We start from the raw sequence: 27,850 nt of genomic DNA on the forward strand, positions 1-27,850 counted from the left end.
TTGTTGTATTCTTGCATTAGGGAGGAGAAATAGTGAGTTCGGAAGGAAAGTTCCACTTGGTATAAAGAACATTTGTTGTACCCTATCGTGCGCTATGATAAGAAGGGGCAGCTCTGCTTTCCATATGCACAACATGTAAGGATCTAGAGCTTAAGTCCTTGTATTATGAAGTATCATGACATAAAGCAATCCTTATATTTAATACTCCCCTCCTGATTATAACCCATTGCACAAACAAACTATTATTTGCATTAATGAGGGAGCGATAAGTGGGCTCCGCTCTCGTCTCGGATAACTTAATTAAAAGTGTTCATTCTCTCTCTTTGCAGTTGCTTGCTGTTTCTTTCTATCCAGGAACAAGCAGAGAAGGAGATGAATAATTAACTATGTCAGTGATAATTTATATTATGAAGTTGCTGCAATTAGAGGGATAGCCATGCTGGGAAAATTGTGACTCTTAGAAAGAACAAATAGCAATAATAATTATAATAATCCAAGAAATATTTGCAAGAATAACTGGAAGGGAGGAAAGTACAGTCACAAAACATTAACTCTCTGACTCCAGGCTGTGCCCAAATGGGCAAACTTTATGTATGGGTTACTGATGGCATTGTATAGGGTGGTACTTTATGGCACTGTTTTTAAGGCACTATGTAATGTACAATTATTGACTGGGAAGTGATTTAGGACCTGGCATACTCTGTTTAATATGGGACTCCATCCATGGTATGGCGGTGGTAAAATTTTGTTATGATCTCCAACCTAGGGATTTCACCTTAATGTCAGTGAGCTTCCAATTCTTAAGTAATCTTTGGGGGAAGGAAGAGTCTGGCCAGAGAAAATATAATACATAAGACTATATGGTATGTCTGTAGTCTTTCCAAATTTTAGGATAACAGGTTTCATCCAATGAGAATGGTACCTTTAGGGCATCACTTCCAATCACAAGTGTTGTACCATAGGAGAAATGTATACAGATTACACTGTGTGCAGAAGTGGGTAACAGATGGTGAATAGATGGACAACAATACATGCAAAGGAAAGGAGTGTCGCGTGTAAAATTAGAGAGTGGTCAGGGCCACTCTATTATGAAATTGTTAAAGAGAGGATATCTGTTAGATAAAATGATTTTGTAGGACCACCCTCCAACAATCCTTAAAGGGGCTCTATCAGCAAAATGATTCTGTATGAGCCCCACATATGCGTGAATAGCCTTTAAAAAGGCTATTAAGGCACCGCAAATGTTATTTTAACACCCCCCCCGTTTTAAAATAAAACTATAAAAACATATATGTAAATCATACCTTAGCCCGCACGCTGGGCGGTGATGTATGATCTGACGTCATCTTCTGGCACACCTTCTTCTTCTTTCTTCTTCTTTCAGCAACGTCATCTTCTTCCAGCGGTTCAAATCTGATTGGTTCGAATCCAGCGCATGCGCACTGCCATTGAGAAAAATTGCGCCGGAGCGTTCACAGTAGCTCCGGAGGGAGCGCTACTGCGCACGCGCTGGATTTGAACCAATCAGATTTGAACCGCTGGAAGAAGATGACGTTGCCGAAAGAAGAAGAAGAAGGCGTGCCAGAAGATGACGTAGGGTCATGCATCACCGCCCAGCGTGCACGATAGGTATAACTTACATATATGTGTTATAGTATTGTTTTAAAACGGGGGGAGGGGGGGGGTAAAATAAGATTAGCGGTGCCTGAATAGCTTTTTTAAAGACTATACACGCAGATAAGGGGCTCATACAGCATCATTTTGCTGATAGAGCCCCTTTAAGAAGTAGACTATAGTACTCGTAAAGATTTGGGGGCTATGAAAAAGGAGTCAGATATTGTGGAGGGAAGGTTGTCAAATACTATGGGGGGGTGCAAAATAGGGGTACCATACACTATGTAGGGGCAAAAATGTGGTACCATATACTGTGTTTGGCAAAAAGGAGTCATATACTGTGGGAGGCTAAAAACGGGTAATCTATTGTTGGGGCAAAGAGGGGGGCATTAAACTGCGGTCTGCTTAAAAATGGGGGTCATGTATTGTGGGGAGAGAATGGGGTCATATACTGTAGGGAGAAAAAAAGGATATCCTATATGGAGGGGGGGCATATACTGTGGGAGGGCCAAAAAAGTTGTTTATACATTGTGGGGGGGGGGGGCAAAGAGGGGGGCATTATACTGTGGGCTGCCTAAAAACAGGGTCATGTATTGTGTGGGGGCCCAAAAAAAAAAGGGATCATATACTGTGGTGTCATATACTATGCAGGGACCAAAAAAGTTGGTTGTGTACCATGTGGGGGCCACAAAAAAAAAAAAAAAATCATTTGGGAGTCAAATATGGAGATTTTTTTTTTTTTTTTTTAAGGAGACCCCACTATGCTATTGCTGGGTTGGGTATCTTTTTACGGGGGGGGGGGGGGGTGTCTCTCTGTATGTTTTGTATAGTACAGATTATATTGTCTCACTTTCCCATCCACATATTACGCAATGTTCCTTGTTACCTCCATCTGCACAAGGAAGTAAAATGCTCTGAACGCTCTACTACCCACACACTCTTCTACTGCCCCAACTGTGTGTCAGTTTACACTGCATACCTGGCATTCTATTCATCAACCTAACCCTTCAGGATGACCAGAGTGTAATGTTTTTCAGAATGAATAATGTCTGATTATCCTCGGTAAGCCCTGCGGCCTCTATGGCTGTAATGTATGCTTTCCTTCTGGAATAGCTCTTTAATAAAGACGGTTAATGGGATTTTAATATAATGTGTAACCCTGCGCTGAAGACTGGAGAGCGGATCCTGCACCCTCACCTAGCAACTCATCTAATCCTCATTTTTATCTTTATATATTTTGTATCCATCAAGTTTTCACCTTTGGCGATGATCGTGCACCCAACGAGCCTCAATAATATCTCATTAATACTTTGTAGTCTTTATTTTTACCTATAGGCGTACACTTTTGCAAATAGTTATTTTTTGAAGTTTCCAATGCCTATAAAATAATGCATTGAAAATCCCTTGCCGTTTTGTGCATCCAGCTCCTGTGCAGATCTATGTGTCTCCTTGCCTACAGGCTACAAATAAACCTTGTGAATTGTGTTTTCGCAGGGTTCAGATCCATAACTGAAAGCTCCTGGGCCAATGCAAAATCTGTAACACGGCGACACCTACCATGTGTTGCTTGTGATACTGGTGCCTTGTTATGTTGCAGAAGAGTCTTGGGGCCCCATCATGCACCAGGGTGTAGCTACTACTACCCTATGGCTACGCACCTATATGATGTATATTTTTTAAAAAATAACTGCAAAGTTTATCAATTTTTATGTTAGATGGATTGGAACCCAACATAGAATCATTGCAAAAATATTCATACCCAGCATTATAAATGGACTATCAAATCTTCATTAATATTAGCCAGATGGAACCTAGAAATCTGTCTTTTATGCAAATTTACCATTCAAATAAGATCAAAGGTGTTGGAAACTGAGCAAAGAGAAGCCATTAGGCAATTGTGGGGGAGGACAATGTTAATATAACCTGCAAAATCTGCGCTAACAAGCATACGAAAGACATGCTGCCATGTGGCGGACTACACGGCTACATGGGTCTTGGTTGAATGGCAGCCTTTACCTTAGCCATATTTTTCTAATGCAAAACTCTTGTCTATTTTGTTACAAAAATGTGCACCCCTCCTATCCATGGGTTAATAATGCAGCAGAAGAGAAGTGAACAGAGCTGCAATACCACACACAACCTGAGGACACATGGGGCGCTATTTTTGAAAGAGAGCAACGTTTTTTCTAATCCTTGGTAACTCCTTTAAAGGGGTTATAACGAATTTGAAGTTCTACCCTATCAATATGATATGGGATAGCATCATGATCAGTGGTTATCCAACCACTGGAGCCGGTGTTGGATTGGTCCACCAAAGAATCCTCAATTCTCAACACTATAATGGAGGACAGCCAAACCTGAAGGGTGCTCTGGTCTACTCCTAGGGGTGGGCGGGTGAGCCCACAGAATCATTTTATGTGGTTGGCCTAAGGAAGCTCAATCTGACACTAGCTAGGACCCCCATGATCATGCGAATGGGGGTCTTTTTGAGTGACGGGCCTCTATGGGGGCGCTGACATAGCCCAGGGCAGCCCCTGTAATTGTTCACATACAAAGGGCTTTTCACATTGCGAATGAGCTAGTTATGTAATTTTTTTTTTTTTTTTACCGATGCATCAAATTTTTTTTCCAAAATAGTTTTTGAAAACTGCCCTTTAATAATTCACATGTGAAGCCATTTACATCTTTAATTAAATTAGATGAGCAAACCTGTGGAGCGAAAAACTGGGTGAGGGGTGCGGGGGGCCTGCCAGAGGAGGAGAGAAGCTGCAGGCGGGAGGAGAGGGAGGAATGAAGATTCCCAATACAGGCAGAGGTGCGAGTACAGGAGAAGAGAGGGCAAGAAGGGAAGAAGGGAACAATCACAAAGGATGGCCGCCAACTGCACGCACATGGACCAGACTATACAAGTACAGGAAGGGATGTGTAAGACATATGTAGCCAAAACAGACGTGACAAGTGACCATAGGGCCCCATAACTTAGATTAGGGCCACAGTCCACCGGAAACATTGTCAGAAGCAAGTTCAGAACGAAAAAATTACAATTCTTCACAGTACAGAGATAATACACACAGTGATGTCACAGTACAGGATAATACACAGAGTGATGTCACAGTACAGAGATAATACACACAGTGATGTCACAGTACAGGATAATACACACAATGATGTCACAGTACAGAGATAATACACACAGTGATGTCACAGTACAGGATAATACACACAGTGATGTCACAGTACAGGGATAATACACACAGTGATGTCACAGTACAGAGATAATACACACAGTGATGTCACAGTACAGGGATAATACACACAGTGATGTCACAGTACAGAGATAATACACACAGTGATGTCACAGTACAGGGATAATACACACAGTGATGTCACAGTACAGAGATAATACACACAGTGATGTCACAGTACAGAGATAATACACACAGTGATGTCACAGTACAGGGATAATACACACAGTGATGTCACAGTACAGAGATAATACACACAGTGATGTCACAGTACAGAGATAATACACATAGTGATGTCACAGTACAGGATAATACACACAGTGATGTCACAGTACAGGGATAATACACACAGTGATGTCACAGTACAGGGATAATACACACAGTGATGTCACAGTACAGGGATAATACACACAGTGATGTCACAGTACAGAGATAATACACACAGTGATGTCACAGTACAGGGATAATACACACAGTGATGTCACAGTACAGGGATAATACACACAGTGATGTCACAGTACAGGGATAATACACAGAGTGATGTCACAGTACAGAGATAATACACACAGTGATGTCACAGTACAGGGATAATACACACAGTGATGTCACAGTACAGAGATAATACACACAGTGATGTCACAGTACAGAGATAATACACACAGTGATGTCACAGTACAGGGATAATACACACAGTGATGTCACAGTACAGAGATAATACACACAGTGATGTCACAGTACAGAGATAATACACACAGTGATGTCACAGTACAGAGATAATACACACAGTGATGTCACAGTACAGGGATAATACACACAGTGATGTCACAGTACAGGGATAATACACACAGTGATGTCACAGTACAGAGATAATACACGGACTGATGTCACAGTACAGAGATAATACACACAGTGATGTCACAGTACAGGGATAATACACACAGTGATGTCACAGTACAGGGATAATACACGGACTGATGTCACAGTACAGGATAATACACACAGTGATGTCACAGTACAGAGATAATACACACAGTGATGTCACAGTACAGAGATAATACACACAGTGATGTCACAGTACAGAGATAATACACACAGTGATGTCACAGTACAGGGATAATACACACAGTGATGTCACAGTACAGGGATAATACACACAGTGATGTCACAGTACAGAGATAATACACGGACTGATGTCACAGTACAGAGATAATACACACAGTGATGTCACAGTACAGGGATAATACACACAGTGATGTCACAGTACAGGGATAATACACGGACTGATGTCACAGTACAGGATAATACACACAGTGATGTCACAGTACAGAGATAATACACACAGTGATGTCACAGTACAGAGATAATACACCCAGTGATGTCACAGTACAGAGATAATACACACAGTGATGTCACAGTACAGAGATAATACACACAGTGATGTCACAGTACAGGATAATACACACAGTGATGTCACAGTACAGAGATAATACACACAGTGATGTCACAGTACAGAGATAATACACGGACTGATGTCACAGTACAGGATAATACACACAGTGATGTCACAGTACAGAGATAATACACACAGTGATGTCACAGTACAGGGATAATACACACAGTGATGTCACAGTACAGAGATAATACACACAGTGATGTCACAGTACAGAGATAATACACACAGTGATGTCACAGTACAGGGATAATACACACAGTGATGTCACAGTACAGAGATAATACACACAGTGATGTCACAGTACAGGATAATACACACAGTGGTGTCACAGTACAGGATAATACACACAGTGATGTCACAGTACAGGGATAATACACACAGTGATGTCACAGTACAGGATAATACACACAGTGATGTCACAGTACAGGGATAATACACACAGTGGTGTCACAGTACAGGGATAATACACACAGTGATGTCACAGTACAGGATAATACACACAGTGATGTCACAGTACAGGGATAATACACACAGTGATGTCACAGTACAGAGATAATACACACAGTGATGTCACAGTACAGGGATAATACACACAGTGATGTCACAGTACAGGGATAATACACACAGTGATGTCACAGTACAGAGATAATACACACAGTGATGTCACAGTACAGGATAATACACACAGTGATGTCACAGTACAGGATAATACACACAGTGATGTCACAGTACAGGATAATACACACAGTGATGTCACAGTACAGGATAATACACACAGTGATGTCACAGTACAGGGATAATACACACAGTGATGTCACAGTACAGGGATAATACACACAGTGATGTCACAGTACAGGGATAATACACACAGTGATGTCACAGTACAGAGATAATACACACAGTGATGTCACAGTACAGGATAATACACACAGTGATGTCACAGTACAGGATAATACACACAGTGATGTCACAGTACAGGATAATACACACAGTGATGTCACAGTACAGGATAATACACACAGTGATGTCACAGTACAGGATAATACACACAGTGATGTCACAGTACAGGATAATACACACAGTGATGTCACAGTACAGGGATAATACACACAGTGATGTCACAGTACAGGGATAATACACACAGTGATGTCACAGTACAGGGATAATACACACAGTGATGTCACAGTACAGAGATAATACACACAGTGATGTCACAGTACAGGATAATACACACAGTGATGTCACAGTACAGGATAATACACACAGTGATGTCACAGTACAGGATAATACACACAGTGATGTCACAGTACAGGATAATACACACAGTGATGTCATGGGGCAAGGGATATCTAATGTCTATACTGAAAATATGTATCTCTGTATCACAATGTATATCACAATAATGAAGTACGGACATTCCCTTACATACTATAATATAAGTGACACTGATACTATTTCTTGTCTTTGCTTCGCTTGAGCTTCTACCTCTATAGGGTCTGACCAGGACAAGTTCTATAATAGAATAAATCCTTCCATTACGCACATGACTTCTATATTTAATATACACTATAGACATAAAGATACTCCGAGCAGCGAGGAGAAGCGGAATCATCTGGATTTCTGCCCTCAAGGGTATAATGTAGTGATAATGGAAAATAGCGATGGAACAACAATAAGAAAAATGAGTTTTATGGTGAAATGTATTATCTTATCATTATTGTAATATTAAGAATAACAATGTAACGGCACAAAAACATATAAAAACAGCTGGAATCACAGGCAGATTGTATGCAGTATTCTATATCCTATGTGAGGAGTGGGTATGAAATAGGAAAGCTATAACAGGGGGCAGAAGCATCAGTGTTATATCATCTCAGATCATTGACTCAATAAAAGAATATCAAAATATGCAGCATCCAACAAGACTCTAAACATTGTGTGTGAATTCAGCCTTAGTGTCAGTGTGCGCCCATTCATGGTTACATTGGTGGCATCGCCATTGGCTTCTACAGCTCTTCTGAAGAAATTAAAGGGATCCCATCAGTAAAATTCTATTTTTGTCCCTAACACATAGGACTAGCCTTAAGAAAGACTATTCTTCACCTACCTATAGATGTCTTCTCCGCGCCGCCATTCGGTATAAATCCCAGTTTTCTTCTGTATGCAAATGACTTCTTTCGCAGCACTGGGGGCGGTCTCCAGCGCTCAAACAGCACTGGGGGCATCACCAATGCTGCAAGAGAACTCTCCAGTTCTCTAATGTGCTCTTTTTATCAAGCAGGCACGTGCAACGCCCACGCATGCGCACTCCACGTCCTGCTGTTGAGATTGAGGGTTGAACGGAGGGAGCGCGCATGCTCAATGCGCACCCCTTGTAAGGTGGAAAACGATCCCACAGTGGAGCGCTCAAACAGCCAGCGCGCATGCGTGGGGATGAGTTGTATTATAGCAGCGCTACTGGTTTCATGGCTGTGAGAACGGTAGCGAGCAAATAAATGAATGGATTGTTACTATATAATGTTTTGGCGCTAAATGCGGTTGCTAAAAAACCAACCCATTCATAATACTAATAACAACCAATGTTAAAAAAAGAGAACTATGAAGGTCTTGTAGCAAATATCCAGCAGTTGATAGTAAATGGTGATTGTATATTACATCGATACATAATACATGATGTAAAAATATATGGATAAAAATGCAGGGGGACCAATAAGAAGTGGGCTTTGTACAAGAATTTTTAGACTTTTCAAAAAATTTCATTTTTTTTTCTTTTTTTTTTTTTTCAGATTGTGGCACAAGCTGTATTGTTTATGTGTATGAACACTGCAGGCATCTTCATTAGCTACCTGTCTGACCGGGCTCAGCGACAAGCCTTCCTAGAGACTAGAAGATGTGTGGAAGCCAGGCTGAGACTAGAGACTGAAAACCAGAGACAGGTAGGTGTCAAATCCCCCATCCTACTGGTGGAAAGGAATAAGTGACAGTATGTATGTGACAGTATGGGAAATCCAATGTGTATAATTGTGTTGTTATATCATGCTGACATAGAGCTAGAGATTATATACAGAAAATGATACATTAGAGTATACTGTACACTTAATGCACTCACAAAAATAATACCGCCATAAGAATATAACTACTATAATACTACTCCTATGTACAAGAATATAACTACTATAATACTGCTCCTATGTACAAGAATATAACTACTATAATACTGCTCCTATGTACAAGAATATAACTACTATAATACTACTATGTACAAGAATATAACTACTATAATACTACTCCTATGTACAAGAATATAACTACTATAATACTGCTCCTATGTACAAGAATATAACTACTATAATACTGCTCCTAAGTACAAGAATATAACTACTATAATACTACCTCCTATGTACAAGAATATAACTACTATAATACTGCTCCTATGTACAAGAATATAACTACTATAATACTACTCCTATGTACAAGAATATAACTACTATAATACTGCTCCTATGTACAAGAATATAACTACTATAATACTACTCCTATGTACAAGAATATAACTACTATTATACTACTCCTATGTACAAGAATATAACTACTATAATACTGCTCCTATGTACAAGAATATAACTACTATTATACTACTCCTATGTACAAGAATATAACTACTATAATACTACTCCTATGTACAAGAATATAACTACTATAATACTGCTCTTATGTACAAGAATATAACTACTATAATACTGCTCCTATGTACAAGAATATAACTACTCTAATACTACCTCCTATGTACAAGAATATAACTACTATAATACTACCTCCTAAGTACAAGAATATAACTACTATAATACTACTCCTATGTACAAGAATATAACTACTATAATACTGCTCCTAAGTACAAGAATATAACTACTATAATACTACCTCCTATGTACAAGAATATAACTACTATAACACTACTCCTATGTACAAGAATATAACTACTATAATACTACCTCCTAAGTACAAGAATATAACTACTATAATACTACCTCCTAAGTACAAGAATATAACTACTATAATACTACCTCCTAAGTACAAGAATATAACTACTATAATACTACTCCTATGTACAAGAATATAACTACTATAATACTGCTCCTAAGTACAAGAATATAACTACTATAATACTGCCTCCTATGTACAAGAATATAACTACTATAATACTACTCCTATGTACAAGAATATAACTACTATAATACTACCTCCTATGTACAAGAATATAACTACTATAACACTACTCCTATGTACAAGAATATAACTACTCTAATACTGCCTCCTATGTACAAGAATATAACTACTATAATACTGCCTCCTATGTACAAGAATATAACTACTATAATACTACCTCTTATGTACAAGAATATAACTACTATAATACTACTCCTATGCACAAGAATATAACTACTGTAATACTGCCCCTATGTACAAGAATATAACTACTATAATACTACCTCCTAAGTACAAGAATATAAATACTATAATACTACTCCTATGTACAAGAATATAACTACTATAATACTACTCCTATGTACAAGAATATAACTACTGTAATACTGCCCCTATGTACAAGAATATAACTACTATAATACTACCTCCTAAGTACAAGAATATAACTACTATAATACTACTCCTATGTACAAGAATATAACTACTATAATACTGCTCCTAAGTACAAGAATATAACTACTATAATACTACCTCCTATGTACAAGAATATAACTACTATAACACTACTCCTATGTACAAGAATATAACTACTATAATACTGCCTCCTATGTACAAGAATATAACTACTATAATACTGCCTCCTATGTACAAGAATATAACTACTATAATACTGCCTCCTATGTACAAGAATATAACTACTATAATACTACTCCTATGTACAAGAATATAACTACTATAATACTACCTCCTATGTACAAGAATATAACTACTATAATACTGCCTCCTATGTACAAGAATATAACTACTATAATACTGCCTCCTATGTACAAGAATATAACTACTATAATACTACTCCTATGTACAAGAGTATAACTACTATAATACTACTCCTATGTACAAGAATATAACTACTGTAATACTACTCCTATGTACAAGAATATAACTACTATAATACTACTCCTATGTACAAGAATATAACTACTATAATACTGCTCCTATGTACAAGAATATAACTACTATAATACTACTCCTATGTACAAGAATATAACTACTATAATACTACCTCCTAAGTACAAGAATATAACTACTATAATACTACTCCTATGTACAAGAATATAACTACTATAATACTACTCCTATGTACAAGAATATAACTACTGTAATACTGCCCCTATGTACAAGAATATAACTACTATAATACTACCTCCTAAGTACAAGAATATAACTACTATAATACTACTCCTATGTACAAGAATATAACTACTATAATACTGCTCCTAAGTACAAGAATATAACTACTATAATACTACCTCCTATGTACAAGAATATAACTACTATAACACTACTCCTATGTACAAGAATATAACTACTATAATACTGCCTCCTATGTACAAGAATATAACTACTATAATACTGCCTCCTATGTACAAGAATATAACTACTATAATACTACTCCTATGTACAAGAATATAACTACTATAATACTACCTCCTATGTACAAGAATATAACTACTATAACACTACTCCTATGTACAAGAATATAACTACTATAATACTGCCTCCTATGTGCAAGAATATAACTACTATAATACTGCCTCCTATGTACAAGGATATAACTACTATAATACTACTCCTATGTACAAGAATATAACTACTATAATACTACTCCTATGTACAAGAATATAACTACTATAATACTACTCCTATGTACAAGAATATAACTACTATAATACTACTCCTATGTACAAGAATATAACTACTATAATACTGCCTCCTATGTACAAGAATATAACTACTATAATACTGCTCCTATGTACAAGAATATAACTACTATAATACTACTCCTATGTACAAGAATATAACTACTATAATACTGCCTCCTATGTACAAGAATATAACTACTATAATACTACTCCTATGTACAAGAATATAACTACTATAATACTACTCCTATGTACAAGAATATAACTACTATAATACTACCTCCTATGTACAAGAATATAACTACTATAATACTGCTCCTATGTACAAGAATATAACTACTATAATACTGCTCCTATGTACAAGAATATAACTACTATAATACTACTATGTACAAGAATATAACTACTATAATACTACTCCTATGTACAAGAATATAACTACTATAATACTGCTCCTATGTACAAGAATATAACTACTATAATACTGCTCTTATGTACAAGAATATAACTACTATAATACTGCTCCTAAGTACAAGAATATAACTACTATAATACTACTCCTATGTACAAGAATATAACTACTATAATACTACTCCTATGTACAAGAATATAACTACTATAATACTGCTCCTATGTACAAGAATATAACTACTATAATACTACTCCTATGTACAAGAATATAACTACTATTATACTACTCCTATGTACAAGAATATAACTACTATTATACTGCTCCTATGTACAAGAATATAACTACTATTATACTACTCCTATGTACAAGAATATAACTACTATAATACTACTCCTATGTACAAGAATATAACTACTATAATACTGCTCTTATGTACAAGAATATAACTACTATAATACTGCTCCTATGTACAAGAATATAACTACTCTAATACTACCTCCTATGTACAAGAATATAACTACTATAATACTACCTCCTAAGTACAAGAATATAACTACTATAATACTACTCCTATGTACAAGAATATAACTACTATAATACTGCTCCTAAGTACAAGAATATAACTACTATAATACTACCTCCTATGTACAAGAATATAACTACTATAACACTACTCCTATGTACAAGAATATAACTACTATAATACTGCCTCCTATGTACAAGAATATAACTACTATAATACTACTCCTATGTACAAGAATATAACTACTATAATACTACCTCCTATGTACAAGAATATAACTACTATAACACTACTCCTATGTACAAGAATATAACTACTCTAATACTGCCTCCTATGTACAAGAATATAACTACTATAATACTGCCTCCTATGTACAAGAATATAACTACTATAATACTACTCCTATGTACAAGAGTATAACTACTATAATACTACTCCTATGTACAAGAATATAACTACTGTAATACTACTCCTATGTACAAGAATATAACTACTATAATACTACTCCTATGCACAAGAATATAACTACTGTAATACTGCCCCTATGTACAAGAATATAACTACTATAATACTACCTCCTAAGTACAAGAATATAAATACTATAATACTACTCCTATGTACAAGAATATAACTACTATAATACTACTCCTATGTACAAGAATATAACTACTGTAATACTGCCCCTATGTACAAGAATATAACTACTATAATACTACCTCCTAAGTACAAGAATATAACTACTATAATACTACTCCTATGTACAAGAATATAACTACTATAATACTGCTCCTAAGTACAAGAATATAACTACTATAATACTACCTCCTATGTACAAGAATATAACTACTATAACACTACTCCTATGTACAAGAATATAACTACTATAATACTGCCTCCTATGTACAAGAATATAACTACTATAATACTGCCTCCTATGTACAAGAATATAACTACTATAATACTGCCTCCTATGTACAAGAATATAACTACTATATTACTACTCCTATGTACAAGAATATAACTACTATAATACTACCTCCTATGTACAAGAATATAACTACTATAACACTACTCCTATGTACAAGAATATAACTACTATAATACTGCCTCCTATGTACAAGAATATAACTACTATAATACTGCCTCCTATGTACAAGAATATAACTACTATAATACTACTCCTATGTACAAGAGTATAACTACTATAATACTACTCCTATGTACAAGAATATAACTACTGTAATACTACTCCTATGTACAAGAATATAACTACTATAATACTACTCCTATGTACAAGAATATAACTACTATAATACTGCTCCTATGTACAAGAATATAACTACTATAATACTACTCCTATGTACAAGAATATAACTACTATAATACTACCTCCTAAGTACAAGAATATAACTACTATAATACTACTCCTATGTACAAGAATATAACTACTATAATACTACTCCTATGTACAAGAATATAACTACTGTAATACTGCCCCTATGTACAAGAATATAACTACTATAATACTACCTCCTAAGTACAAGAATATAACTACTATAATACTACTCCTATGTACAAGAATATAACTACTATAATACTGCTCCTAAGTACAAGAATATAACTACTATAATACTACCTCCTATGTACAAGAATATAACTACTATAACACTACTCCTATGTACAAGAATATAACTACTATAATACTGCCTCCTATGTACAAGAATATAACTACTATAATACTGCCTCCTATGTACAAGAATATAACTACTATAATACTACTCCTATGTACAAGAATATAACTACTATAATACTACTCCTATGTACAAGAATATAACTACTATAATACTACTCCTATGTACAAGAATATAACTACTATAATACTACTCCTATGTACAAGAATATAACTACTATAATACTGCCTCCTATGTACAAGAATATAACTACTATAATACTGCTCCTATGTACAAGAATATAACTACTATAATACTACTCCTATGTACAAGAATATAACTACTATAATACTGCCTCCTATGTACAAGAATATAACTACTATAATACTACTCCTATGTACAAGAATATAACTACTATAATACTACTCCTATGTACAAGAATATAACTACTATAATACTGCTCCTATGTACAAGAATATAACTACTATAATACTGCTCCTATGTACAAGAATATAACTACTATAATACTGCTCCTATGTACAAGAATATAACTACTATAACTTCAGTTCCTCACAATATCTGCAAGTTCTTTGCTATATACATAATTTCTGCTCCTTCAGGGTGTAAGTATTCTTTTCTAAAAGAAAAAGAAAAAATATCCTTGTACCGTGTTAGCCAGTGGATATGAAATGAAAGAAATTTTTTGAGAGAAGTCCTCAGTAGTTGATACCTTTTTTAATGGCTAACTTAAAAAGTTTTTTGATGACATATTGAGCTTTCGGGACTACTATAAAGGTCCCTTCATCAGGATGGTATAACACAATGTCTGAAGGTAGGCATATACTGTATATACAGAGAAATGTAGTGTTAGATGCAAAATAGATGGAAAACAGAACACCATGTAAATAAACAATGAAAACACATATATATCAGTTCACAGGAAAGTTCTCTAGGTTTATAGCTTCTTTGATCAGTGAAGGGACCTTTATAGTAGTCCTGAAAGCTCGATATGTCATCAAAAAACTTTTTAAGTTAGCCATTAAAAAAGGTATCAACTACTGAGGACTTCTCTCAAAAAATGTCTTTCTATTCTTTTCTAGACCCAGAAGCTGAGTACCTGTGAATTTCTAATCCTTTTCATAGCTGAGAGTTTGATACAATTGTATCCAGCCTATAGAATCCTCCATACCTGACCTTGATACATTTTATGTACTTGGATACATTATTGCTAGAGATGAGCGAACACTAAAATGTTCGAGGTTCGAAATTCGATTCGAACAGCCGCTCACTGTTCGTGTGTTTGAACGGGTTTCGAACCCCATTATAGTCTATGGGGAACATATAGTCGTTAAGGGGGAAACCCAAATCCGTGTCTGGAGGGTCACCAAGTCCACTATGACACCCCAGGAAATGATACCAACACCCTGGAATGACACTGGGACAGCAGGGGAAGCATGTCTGGGGGCATAAAAGTCACTTTATTTCATGGAAATCCCTGTCAGTTTGCGATTTTCGCAAGCTAACTTTTCCCCATAGAAATGCATTGGCCAGTGCTGATTGGCCAGAGTACGGAATTCGACCAATCAGCGCTGGCTCTGCTGGAGGAGGCAGAGTCTAAGATCGCTCCACACCAGTCTCCATTCACGTCCGACCTTAGACTCCGCCCCCTCCCGCAGAGCCAGCGCTGAAAGGCTGGCCAATGCATTCCTATGCGAATGCAGAGACTTAGCAGTGCTGAGCCAGTTCTGCTCAACTACACATCTGATGCACACTCGGCTCTGCTACATCTGATGCACACTCGGCTCTGCTACATCTGATGCACACTCGGCTCTGCTGCTGCATCAGATGTGTAGTTGAGCAGAACTGGCTCAGCACTGCTAAGTCTCTGCATTCGCATAGGAATGCATTGGCCAGCCTTCGGCCAATCAGTGCTGGCTCTGCCGGAGGAGGCGGAGTCTAAGGTCGGACCTGAATGGAGACTGGTGTGGAGCGATCTTAGACTCCGCCTCCTCCAGCAGAGCCAGCGCTGATTGGTCGAGTTCCGTACTCTGGCCAATCAGCGCTGTCCAATGCATTCCTATTGGAAAAAGTTTATGTCACAAAAATCACAATTACACACCCGATAGAGCCCCAAAAAGTTATTTTTAATAACATTCCCCCCTAAATAAAGGTTATCCCTAGCTATCCCTGCCTGTACAGCTATCCCTGTCTCATAGTCACAAAGTTCACATTCTCATATGACCCGGATTTGAAATCCACTATTCGTCTAAAATGGAGGTCACCTGATTTCGGCAGCCAATGACTTTTTCCGATTTTTTTCGATGCCCCCGTTTTCGTAGTTCCTGTCCCACCTCCCCTGCGCTGTTATTGGTGCAAAAAAAGCGCCAGGGAAGGTGGGAGGGGAATCGAATTTTTTTGGAGTTTGCCACGTGATGTTCGATTCGAATCGAACACATCGAACACCCTGCTATCCGATCGAACATGTGTTCCATAGAACACTGTTCGCTCATCTCTAATTGTTGCAGCTTTCCGGACAGGAGAGAGTGTTATGCTGTTGATGTGTTTTCCTCGCTGATGTCGGTATCTGAGATGTTTTTGGTGTTTGCCCGTTTTCCCATCCACTTTCCCTTTCACAGACAGTGTCATATACCATGAAGACAGTGAGGGGATAAAACTATTTATGTAACTTTTTCTTATACCGTATACAACTTGTATTTATACCGTACGCCTTGTGTGTTGTACGTCTTCGGTCTCCTTCTGCCTGACCAGTGTACGACTTCTATACATCATGGTATACAACACCGTAGATCTTGTTTTCATGGAAACGATACTTTGTTGCCATTTCTCAAGTCTTAGGATTTCTTTGTATCTTTTTGCTTCTGCATGGTAAATACAATAAATTTTGATGGCTTTTGAAAACCGCCGTGCCAACAAGAGAGCGTTGTGTGCCCCAGTAAGCGCCATCCCATTACAGGTGTTTCTATGGAGACCCGTCTCCTGGGATTGCTATGGTGATGGCATTTATAGAACGCACGCAGGAATGCAGCCAAAATAAAACTGGATGAGGAGAGAGCGTCCATTTCAATCACATTTTCCCAGGAGTTCTGTGCGCAGCCATGGGTGAGATGGGCGGAAATAACTGGTGGCGTGCAGGGTGCAGGTGCCGATCTCCAGAGCATCTGTCATGTCACATTGTCAGGGTTTGATGGAGATACGTACGGGGACTGTGATATGCCGTCTAGTAGAGGTGACCTTCACTACATTGTGGCGCCGGCAGCATCCTGGCTGACAACAAACAAGAATATGTTCCCTTGTTTATGTCCCTAAAACAGTTTTGATAACTCCTGAGGACATATGGACACCCTAGAGGACGATCCCGCCTCATGGACCCCCGGGTCAGCCAGAGCCTTGACAGATACAAACCAGGTTGCAATTTTGTAGTTCTTGCACCATGTCAGTGCAGAGCGGGGTGCTAGCTGAGTAGATGAGAGGCCATAGATGTAGGTCAAGAGGATATATTGTCCATACCACTCAACTTTTTGGACTATCAAAGAGGAACACTTCTAGTAAAAGTTTAGATTTTTTTTACCTATCTATATACTTGTATAGGTTTTTATTAAAATATTAGCACAAACAATATCTGGATATATTGAAAGGTCTAAAATAAACCAAATTATGACATAGTATATCGGGTTCTATCACTTTATGGACCATCATAGTTCCGCTGGACGCCAGAGAGCCACACCAATACATCAGTGGTTATCCATAGACAACCGTGAACCCCATAGACCCTGAATTTCGTCAGTTTCTGCGGTGGTCTACAACTGAGACTCTGGAGCAGACGAGAACCTAGCTTAAATGATTCTTCTGTTTCTAATATAAAAAACAGGGACATTAACATACCGTATATACTCGAGTATAAGCCGACCTGAATATAAGCCGAGGCCCTTAATTTTGCCACAAAAAACTGGGAAAACTTATTGACTCGAGTATAAGCCTAGGGGGGGAAATGCAGCAGCTACTGGAAAATTTCAAAAATTAAAATGGTCGGAGTTTTTGGGTGCAGTAGATGCTGGGGAAGGGTAGGGGGTGTTCTATACATTGATATTGTGGCTGGTCATAGACCCTTCCCACTCCTCCTTAAAAAAAAAAAAAAAAAAAAAATTTTTTTTTGCTGACTCGAGTATAAGCCGAGGGGGGCTTTTTCAGCACGAAAACTGTGCTGAAAAATTCGGCTTATACTTGAGTATATACAGTAGTTGGATGAAGATGCAGATCCAGCAAGGCCAACCTATAACACTACAGTATACTGATCCAGAGGAAGGCAAAAAATCCCATCAAGCTGGTGCCAAATGTCCCATGACAGGTGGAAAAAATTTCCTTCCCGACTCCAAATTTGGCAGTCGGTATAAAAACCTGGATCAACTTGTCTTTATCGAAAGCCTAAAACCCATAATCTTTAAAGAGATTCTACCATTAAAATTGAATTTTTTTCTCGTTGACACGTAGGAATAGCCTTAGATGTCTTCTCCGTATAAATCCTGGTTTTCGTCGGTATGCAAATGAGTTCTCTCGCAGCACTGGGGGCGGTCCTCAGTGCTCAAACAGCACTGGGGGCATCCCCAATGCTGCAAGAGCACTCTCCAGCGCCGCCTCCATCTTCTTCAGGAACGGCCTCTTCACATGTCTTTTTCCGGCGCGGGCAGTCAAATTTCTAGGCCTCGGGCAGAGCCGACTGCGCATGCGCAAGAAAAATGGCCGCTTACACAGTAAATAAGCGGCCATTTTCTAGTGGCCTGTGGGCATGGGCAGTCGGCTCTGCCCTAGGCCTGAAGCCTAGAAATTTTACCGCCCGCGACTGAAGAAGATGGAAGCGGCACTGGAGAGTTCTCTTGCAGCCTGGATAACCATACGACCTGCTAAATCTGTTTGAATGTAGAATTTATTTGTCCTCTCGGATCAAAAATTTTTTGTCAAAAGCCCATAAAATCCAGTCATTTTGTCCTGTTACACAATGGGGATTAGGAAATAATAGACGCCAATAGCTTACATTGTTGAGCCTGACTTTAAAATTTTTTTCCAAAACTTTTGATTTAAGAAAAAAAAAAAACCAACAAAAAAAAACCTCTTCTCATTTTTGTGTCAACTCTGACCGGTTTTCTTAGCAACCATTATTCAACAGTTAATGCGAGGTAATAAATCCCCACATTAAGGATAATGTCAAAATATAACAATATAATGGTCTCCTGCGGCAATGTGAAACTGCTATGAAGCGGGTTATTTTATGGTCATCACAGGAGCCTATTATCCTGCCATCCATGGGCCCGGTGCTGACGTTATTCCCTTAGCAAAGTACAAATGGGATGCTACTCAGTTTAGTAATTTACTGCCGGAGCATCAAGGGTCGCGCATTTCCCCCACAGGAAATATAAAGGAGATCATTCCAATGCCTCTAATTGAATGGTTGAGCGAGTGGAGAAGAGCGGAGCACAAAAGCTTTACGATGTGGAGTTATTCCCGGGCTTTGTATTGTTCCACCGCCAAAAAATTCATTGATGGGGCAAATTGGCTTCATAAATGTCTCAGAATAAAGACAATTAGTTGCAAAGATATTTTTTTATAATTGCTGATGGAATGTTTTGTTCTGCGTGACAAAGCTTTAGAGCAGTACATAGCAAAACATTAAAATGGTGGTTAAGTTGTAGCCGCTGGGGACAGGAGAGGTTTAGGCTTTCCGTAGTCTTACCCGGGTCCTAGAAGGAAATAACAGACCCAGATCTACTAATATTATAGGGCTAGTAGAGAAAGGTTCCTAGAGCAAGTATTTGGGTTATCTGTAAAATTACTAAAATTATGTTAGGGAGAGCCAATCAGTATCCCTGCGCTATGCTGAGGAGGTCCAAAAGACCGAAACAGTGCTGTCCATAGCTGGGAATCTGTTCCTTTTCGAATAGAAATACTAATTTGGCAATTAAATCCGCATCATGTTAGTAGGCTTATTAACTGAGTCATGCATGATGTTAAGGAGGCTGCCCTCTAGTGGGCGGCATACAGAGGCACTGTTCTCCTGATTACATCCCAGAGAATAGATTTGCATATTTTTTACCTAAAATTATGTTAGGCTGGAGCCAAACCACATGATCACAAGGCGTTAGCCCAAACCACGTGATTGTAGGGGGTTAGCCCAAACCACATGATCGCGAGAGGTTAGCCCAAACCAAATGATCGTAAGGGGTTAATCCAAACCACATGATCACAAGGGGTTTGCCCAAATCACATAATCACAAGGGGTTAGCCCAAACTGTATGATCACAGGGGGTTAAAGGGGTTGGCTAGTTTGTCCCAGTTTCATAAACCCTACCGTATTAGGGAATTTTGAGTAAACAGCAGGGGTCTTCTATGCATAACCCTCTTTTCTTGGTCAAAGTAGAGAGCAGTTTCAAAGCATGTCTCTCAGTTTGGAGGACCTGTCCTGTCAACATGACGCAAACAACCTATTCATATAAATGGACACTGTGTAGTACTTAGTTTCTCCTGTGGTGGTGCTGCAGGGAAATTGAACATTTCCTGGTAGGTTCCTAGAAGATTATATAATTTGGACCCCCTCTAAGGCTGTTGCTTAGAGATGAGCCAATCTGGTCTTTATGAGTCAAGTTCTTTACAAATTTTCCAAAAATTTGGGGTCCAGGGGAGGTGTGGAAAAATGATAAACAGTCATACTCACCTTCCCTCCCCTCTTCTGGGCTCCTTTGAAGCATTCGGTATTCAGTCCAGGGCATCTTCTGGCCTCTTCCACCCTTCTTGGTGACATTACCATTCCCAGGAACTTCTTAAGCCTGTGATTGGGCCTCAGCAGTCACTTTAGGCCACTAACATCACTCAGGAGGCCAAAAGAGGCCTGAAGATACCCCTGAACAGTCACTGAATGCTGTGAAGGAGCCCTGGAGAGGTGAAGGAAGGTATGATTGCTTATTCATTGTTCACCTCTTCTGGGCCTCTGAGTTAGGAAGTATAATAATAGAACTTCCAATTCAGACCAAATGAATCTGGTACGAAACTAAAAGAACCTTGCAAATATTTGCAAAAAAAATAAAATATTCCATCTCTAGCGTTGTGGAAGCACCACCAGTATTCATCCTTTATCCTGTGTACAGGGATCTGGACTTTGCAGCAGGGAGACTGACAGGTCACTGCATCCTGAGGTGGCCCTGATATTGGTAGCCATTGACCTAGTGGGCCAAGGGGTACTAGTATGAAGCAGCAGGGATCAGCCTAGAGAATGGTCGGGTACAGGTAGGTGGTCAGGGTAGGTGGCAAAGTGCAGAAGTCAGAATCAGACCAAGGGTAACAGGCAGGACATAGGTTAGAGGCAGGACTGGAACAGCAGACAGGTAAGTAGTCAGGAACAAACCAAGGATCAAATCACGGGACAGAAACACTTACAGCAAGTCCATCACACTAAGAAAGCGCCAAATAGAGGTTAGGGCACACTTATGTAAGGCAAACCAAGCAAGGATCGGATGGGGATAGAATTACTGGTGCGCACGATGGCCTTTAAGACGGAGACTGAGCTGGTGCACCCACCCTATGGGCGAACACCAGGTGGGAACATGTAAATGAGGTGAACCCTGAGGGATGGGACACCATCACTGACTTTACGGCCTTGATGTCACCAGCAGGTTACCCTGGATTTGCTGATTGCTAAGGGATCTGTCTAACAATTGCAGATTGTCCAAAGCAGAGAACGTCTATAAATGATCTGCAAATATTTTACCTTACGCAGGGCACTCGGTATAAACAGTCGGCTATCCCTATGCCATGAGATCTCATTGCAAAAACTCACAGCCGCCAATACCTAAATACAAATCATAGAATTTTGTACATGGTAATTCTTCTCCAGGGGCACCAAATGTTCTCGATGATTGTACCTAACAGTAAGAAAATAGTCGAAAATTGTCCGAAAGACTTAAACGTTACGTTTACAGTTGTCAAAATTGTCCATTAAGACTAAGTTGGCATTCATTTCAGTGTGAAGGGTTTTAGAATTGCTTCTCGAGTTGTCCCTGAAGTGAGACTCAATGTGGTGTATAACCAATGAGATAACGAAAAAGTGACTCTAATAGAAACAGAAACCGAGGAAAAGTTGGAAAAGATTTTACCTACTTGGTCAGGCAGCTGCACAGAAAGCCAATATAAATTTGTAGTGATGTGTTATTTGTTTGGCTGAACTATAAAATTTTGGATTATTTTCCTATTAGGATGACCATAGACCTATGAGCGATGATTTTCGGGACTGTGGGATTTGTCGTACAAGAATTAGTATTCTATCATACATACAATTCTTCTCAAGGCCCCGTGTCCTTGAGTTTTCCTCCGTGTCCTTTCCTATGTCTGTTTTTATAAAATAGGGGGGTAAGGATTGTAGAAGAGCGGAGTAGGATGATATGGATCTGGATAGGAAGTTGATAGATTAGGTCTGATCTTAACATTTGTGTTCTCGTTTTTGCAGGAAAGGCTTGTCCTCTCCGTATTACCTCGATTTGTTGTACTTGAAATGATCAACGACATGACCAATGTAGAAGATGAACATCTGCAGCATCAGTTTCACAAGATTTATATCCATCGCTATGAAAATGTCAGGTAAGACGAGACCTTTAGATATGTCTTGGCTATACCAGATTTATTTGGTCACAGGACTCTTCAGTGACATCTCGTTTCGCCAGTATTTACAGCGCATGGTAAGGTCATGGGGCATTGACCCACCGTGTCACTATTGCATTTGCTTATTTGGTAGGGATCTGTGGGATAAAAATGCCTCTTAGGAGGGGTATGGATTTTGTGCAGGGAATTCCGAGGTCGTGTCCCCAGAGTAGTCTCCAATTACAGCTTGCAAGTGATATTTCCAAAGCAAGTTGCCAGAATCAATAAGCAGAAGCATGTAAATGCGAGGTCAGGGCTGGCAGAGTCCATGCAAAATGATAAGACAGATTCAGGTCAGCGCAGGCGGGGATCCAAAGGCAGCAAACAATCCCGAGTCAGATCTGAAATAGCAAGCTCTGAACACCATCACAAGTGGACAGCAACCAAAAAATCCTTGCTGTTCGAGCAAATTATGGCAGATCTGAACAGATCCAAAAAATCAGAGGTGGTCAGCCAAAGGCCAATGGCCTGGCATAGACCAAAGCCATAAAGATTTGTAGGGCTCTTGTGCTGATGTGGACTTGTTGGCGGCAGCAGAGAGACAACAGGCTCAAAGGTTTATAAAGCGACCAACAAACCCATTATGGAGTCTAGAAAAGTTATGTTTGTGCTTCCTGATGATGTCTTTGGAAATATCGGCTATGACCACATTTACTAGAGCACTAGTTTTTGCCTCTGGTTGCCGCACAGGACTGGTCAGTCTATTAGGTGGTGGCAACCACAGTCAAAAACAGGGAACTCTGGAAGGCATGGTCACTGGCTGATGCACCGAACAGCTCACTCACATATGAACTAAATGTGCATTTCATCAAAAATTGCACTTTGACACAAAAAATTGTGTTCACCATGCCACTAACTGGCCCTGCAACAGCATATAAAGAGCTAAGTAGTCAATATGGTGGTGATGGTGGACCCTTTATATTGATGTTTGAGGATACGGACTCGTGGAAACATTATGTCACGTGCATTTGGTGCTTTTATTTTACTGGAATTAGGAAATAGAAAGGCAACTTTTTGGCAAGGCAAGATTTGGAAAAAAACATCATGCACATAAGCAAAACATAGATATGAGATATTGTATGTCTAGATTATGAAAACCAAACAGTGAGGATGGAGGACAGAGACCATATTTTATCTTATCATTGGTGAAGATTTTTCAGATTTGGGTGGGCAAGGAAAGCGAAAATTAAAGGGGTCTGCTCGTCAAAAATACCTAACCACATGTTAGGTCATAGGTCATAAATCACTAGGATCCAGGCCATAGAGCACTCACAGATCATGAGTACTGAAGTTTTGTCTCTCCTTTGTCGCTCACTTACACCCGTAACATTCAGAAGGCTCCCAAAATAAGGGGTGACCCCCCAGACTCTTGGAGCTGGTAAATCTTCCGGGTCTGGCAGAATACTCCTGGACCTGCCTGACCCTGTCTCATTCTACACATGATGTGGACACAATTGGGTAGGTTTATTACGCCTTGTATGTCAGTTTTCTGCAACTTTTTCTTTTTTGTGTTGCCCTCACCATTTTTCGTAAAAAGGGGGTTATGTCGAGAGCCTTCAGGAGTCAGGGCCAGCAGTCCTGCCTGATTTATTTTGAATTATGAGCTGATTTCCCACCAGACTCACAGTCTGTGTCTCATGTACGAGGAGACGCGAGCACGCCACTGCTCACAATAACGCCGTCTTCATACAACTCCACCATTGAGTGCAGGTCACATGCCAAATAGGTTTTAGTCAACACATTCATGAATTGGGGTGTAGTACACCCCTAACAGGGCTTGGTCTGGCAAAAGATGAATGTGACCATACTCCTCTTTTTTTTGTGGCATTCTTCATGCACCATTCCCCCAGGAACTTACATCCCATTCTATGGAACTGACCAGTGGCGTAACTAGGAATGGCGGGGCCCCGTGGCGAACTTTTGACATGGGGCACCCCCCCCAACCGGCGCCCTCGACCGACCCCCTCCACCGCATTCCTGCGCGCTCTATTATGTCCCTTAGTAGCCCCTGCACACAGTATTATGCCCCATAGTTGCCCCTGCACACAGTATTATGTCCCTTAGTGGCCCCTGCACACAGTATTATCCTCCATAGTGGCCCCTGCACACAGTATTATGCCCCATAGTGGCCCCTGCACAAAGTACTATGTCCCTTAGTGGCCCCTGCACACAGTATTATGTGCCTTAGTGGCCCCTGCACACAGTATTATGTCCCTTAGTCGCCCCTACTCACAGTATTATGTCCCATAGTCGCCCCTGCACACAGTATTATGCCTCATAGTGGCCCCTGCACACAGTATTATGTCCCATAGTGGCCCCTGCACAAAGTACTATGTCCCTTAGTGGCCCCTGCACACAGTATTATGTGCCTCAGTGGCCCCTGCACACAGTATTATCCCCCATAGTGGCCCCTGCACACAGTATTATCCCCCATAGTGGCCCCTGCACACAGTATTATCCCCCATAGTGGCCCCTGCACACAGTATTATCCCCCATAGTGGCCCCTGCACACAGTATTATCCCCCATAGTGGCCCCTGCACACAGTATTATGCCCCATAGTGGTCCCTGCACACAGTATTATCCCCCATAGTGGCCCCTGCACACAGTATTATGTCCCATAGTGGCCCCTGCACAAAGTACTATGTCCCTTAGTGGCCCCTGCACACAGTATTATGTGCCTCAGTGGACCCTGCACACAGTATTATGTCCCATAGTCGCCCCTGCACACAGTATTATGTCCCATAGTCGCCCCTGCACACAGTATTATGTCCCTTAGTCGCCTCTGCACACAGTATTATGTCCCTTAGTCGCCCCTGCATACACTATTATGCCCCTTAGTGGCCCCTGCACACAGTATTATGTCCCTCAGTGGCCCCTGCACACAGTATTATGCTCCCACTGTGGACACCCATAAACAATTATTATACTCTGGGGTCTTTTCAGACCCCAGAGTATAATAATCGGAGACCCGGGGGAATAAAAACATAAAAAACTACTGTTTCTTACCTTTCCCCCGGCTCCTACGCTATCTTCTCCGCTGCCGTCCTTCTTCAATGACGTTGGACGTCACATGACCCGGGACGCAGGCCGGGTTCATGTGACGTCAGAGACATCAGACAACTAGGAAGGAGGCCTGGCAGAATCATGGAGAGGTAAGTAACAGTGTTTTTTATATTTCTTACCTCTCCTGGGCCTCCGATCATTATACTTGGGGATCTGCAAAGACCCCCGAGTATAATGATACTGTTTGTGGGGCCCGCGGTGTTACTTAGCGATCCCGGCCCAGCCAGGATCGGCAAGTAAATAGGGCCCGTAACGGCCTATTAAAAAAAAAAAAAAAACTGCAGCGGTAGTGGCTGTCACTGGGCCCCCTAATGTCCCGGGCCCTGTGGCAGCTGCCTCCGCTGCTATGGCGGTAGTTACGCCACTGGAACTGACATGTGCTGAGCTTCGACAAATTGAGCTGTACTGAGTGACAAACTCCGCTCTGCTACCTCTGTATCTATGGCCTGTGGCTGAGGTTTGCTGTACGTGGCAGCTTATCTGAGCCGTATTCTGGACTCCCTGAGGATGTATAGGGGGGGGGGGGGGGGGATTTTTTAAAAGCTACCCCGTAAAGCTGTATTATCAGTATTATATATACGTTGAGGATAATCTTCTTGATTTTACAGTTAAATCCGCTCCTTTAGAAAACAGACTATTTTTATGTCCTCCTGGCGGCTGCCGAGACAGATGGGGATGGAGAAGGATTGTGTCTTTCTTCTTGCCGTTATTGGAAAGAAACATGAAATAACAAGTCTATAAATATTAATGCCGCAGATTTCATTAACTCTTCGGGATGAAGCTGAATTTATGTTATCAATTACATTCACTACCACGAAGGCTTCTAAAGTTGTGCTAGGCCTCATTTATTTAAAGTGTCTCCTAGCGAGACTGTCCATGTTACCCACAGCAACCAATCACAGGACAGCTTTCATTATTTCAATGCGGTTAGTGACATGAAAGCTGAGCAGTGACTTGTCTTCTTAGTCCACTATACGGTGGATGGGGCTGTTGTGATGCTCCTATTCAGATAATAGGAGTGGCGTTGCAGTACAGCGTGACTACCACTATACGGTGGATGGGGCTGTTGTGACACTCCTATTCAGATAATAGGAGTGGCGCTGCAGTACAGCGTGACTACCACTATACGGTGGATGGGGCTGTTGTGACGCTCCTATTCAGATAATAGGAGTGGCGCCGCAATACAGCGTGACTACCACTATACGGTGGATGGGGCTTTTGTGACGCTCCTATTCAGATAATAGGAGTGGCGTTGCAGTA

General features: G+C 39.9%; 1 protein-coding gene across 2 annotated transcripts in view; it reads left to right on the forward strand.

The window, feature by feature from the left end:
• The window catches only part of ADCY8 (adenylate cyclase 8), a 243,041-nt gene that overhangs the window by 66,481 nt on the left and 148,710 nt on the right, over positions 1 to 27,850 (forward strand). For both annotated transcript variants that reach the window (XM_075270087.1, XM_075270088.1), the window contains exons 2-3: positions 9,099 to 9,248; positions 23,336 to 23,466. In XM_075270087.1, coding sequence (XP_075126188.1) covers positions 9,099 to 9,248; positions 23,336 to 23,466 — 281 coding nt within the window. The remainder of the gene's footprint in view (positions 1 to 9,098; positions 9,249 to 23,335; positions 23,467 to 27,850) is intronic.

This window comes from Leptodactylus fuscus, chromosome 4 (genome assembly GCF_031893055.1).
Source record: "Leptodactylus fuscus isolate aLepFus1 chromosome 4, aLepFus1.hap2, whole genome shotgun sequence".
Classification (NCBI taxonomy): Eukaryota; Metazoa; Chordata; class Amphibia; order Anura; family Leptodactylidae; genus Leptodactylus; species Leptodactylus fuscus.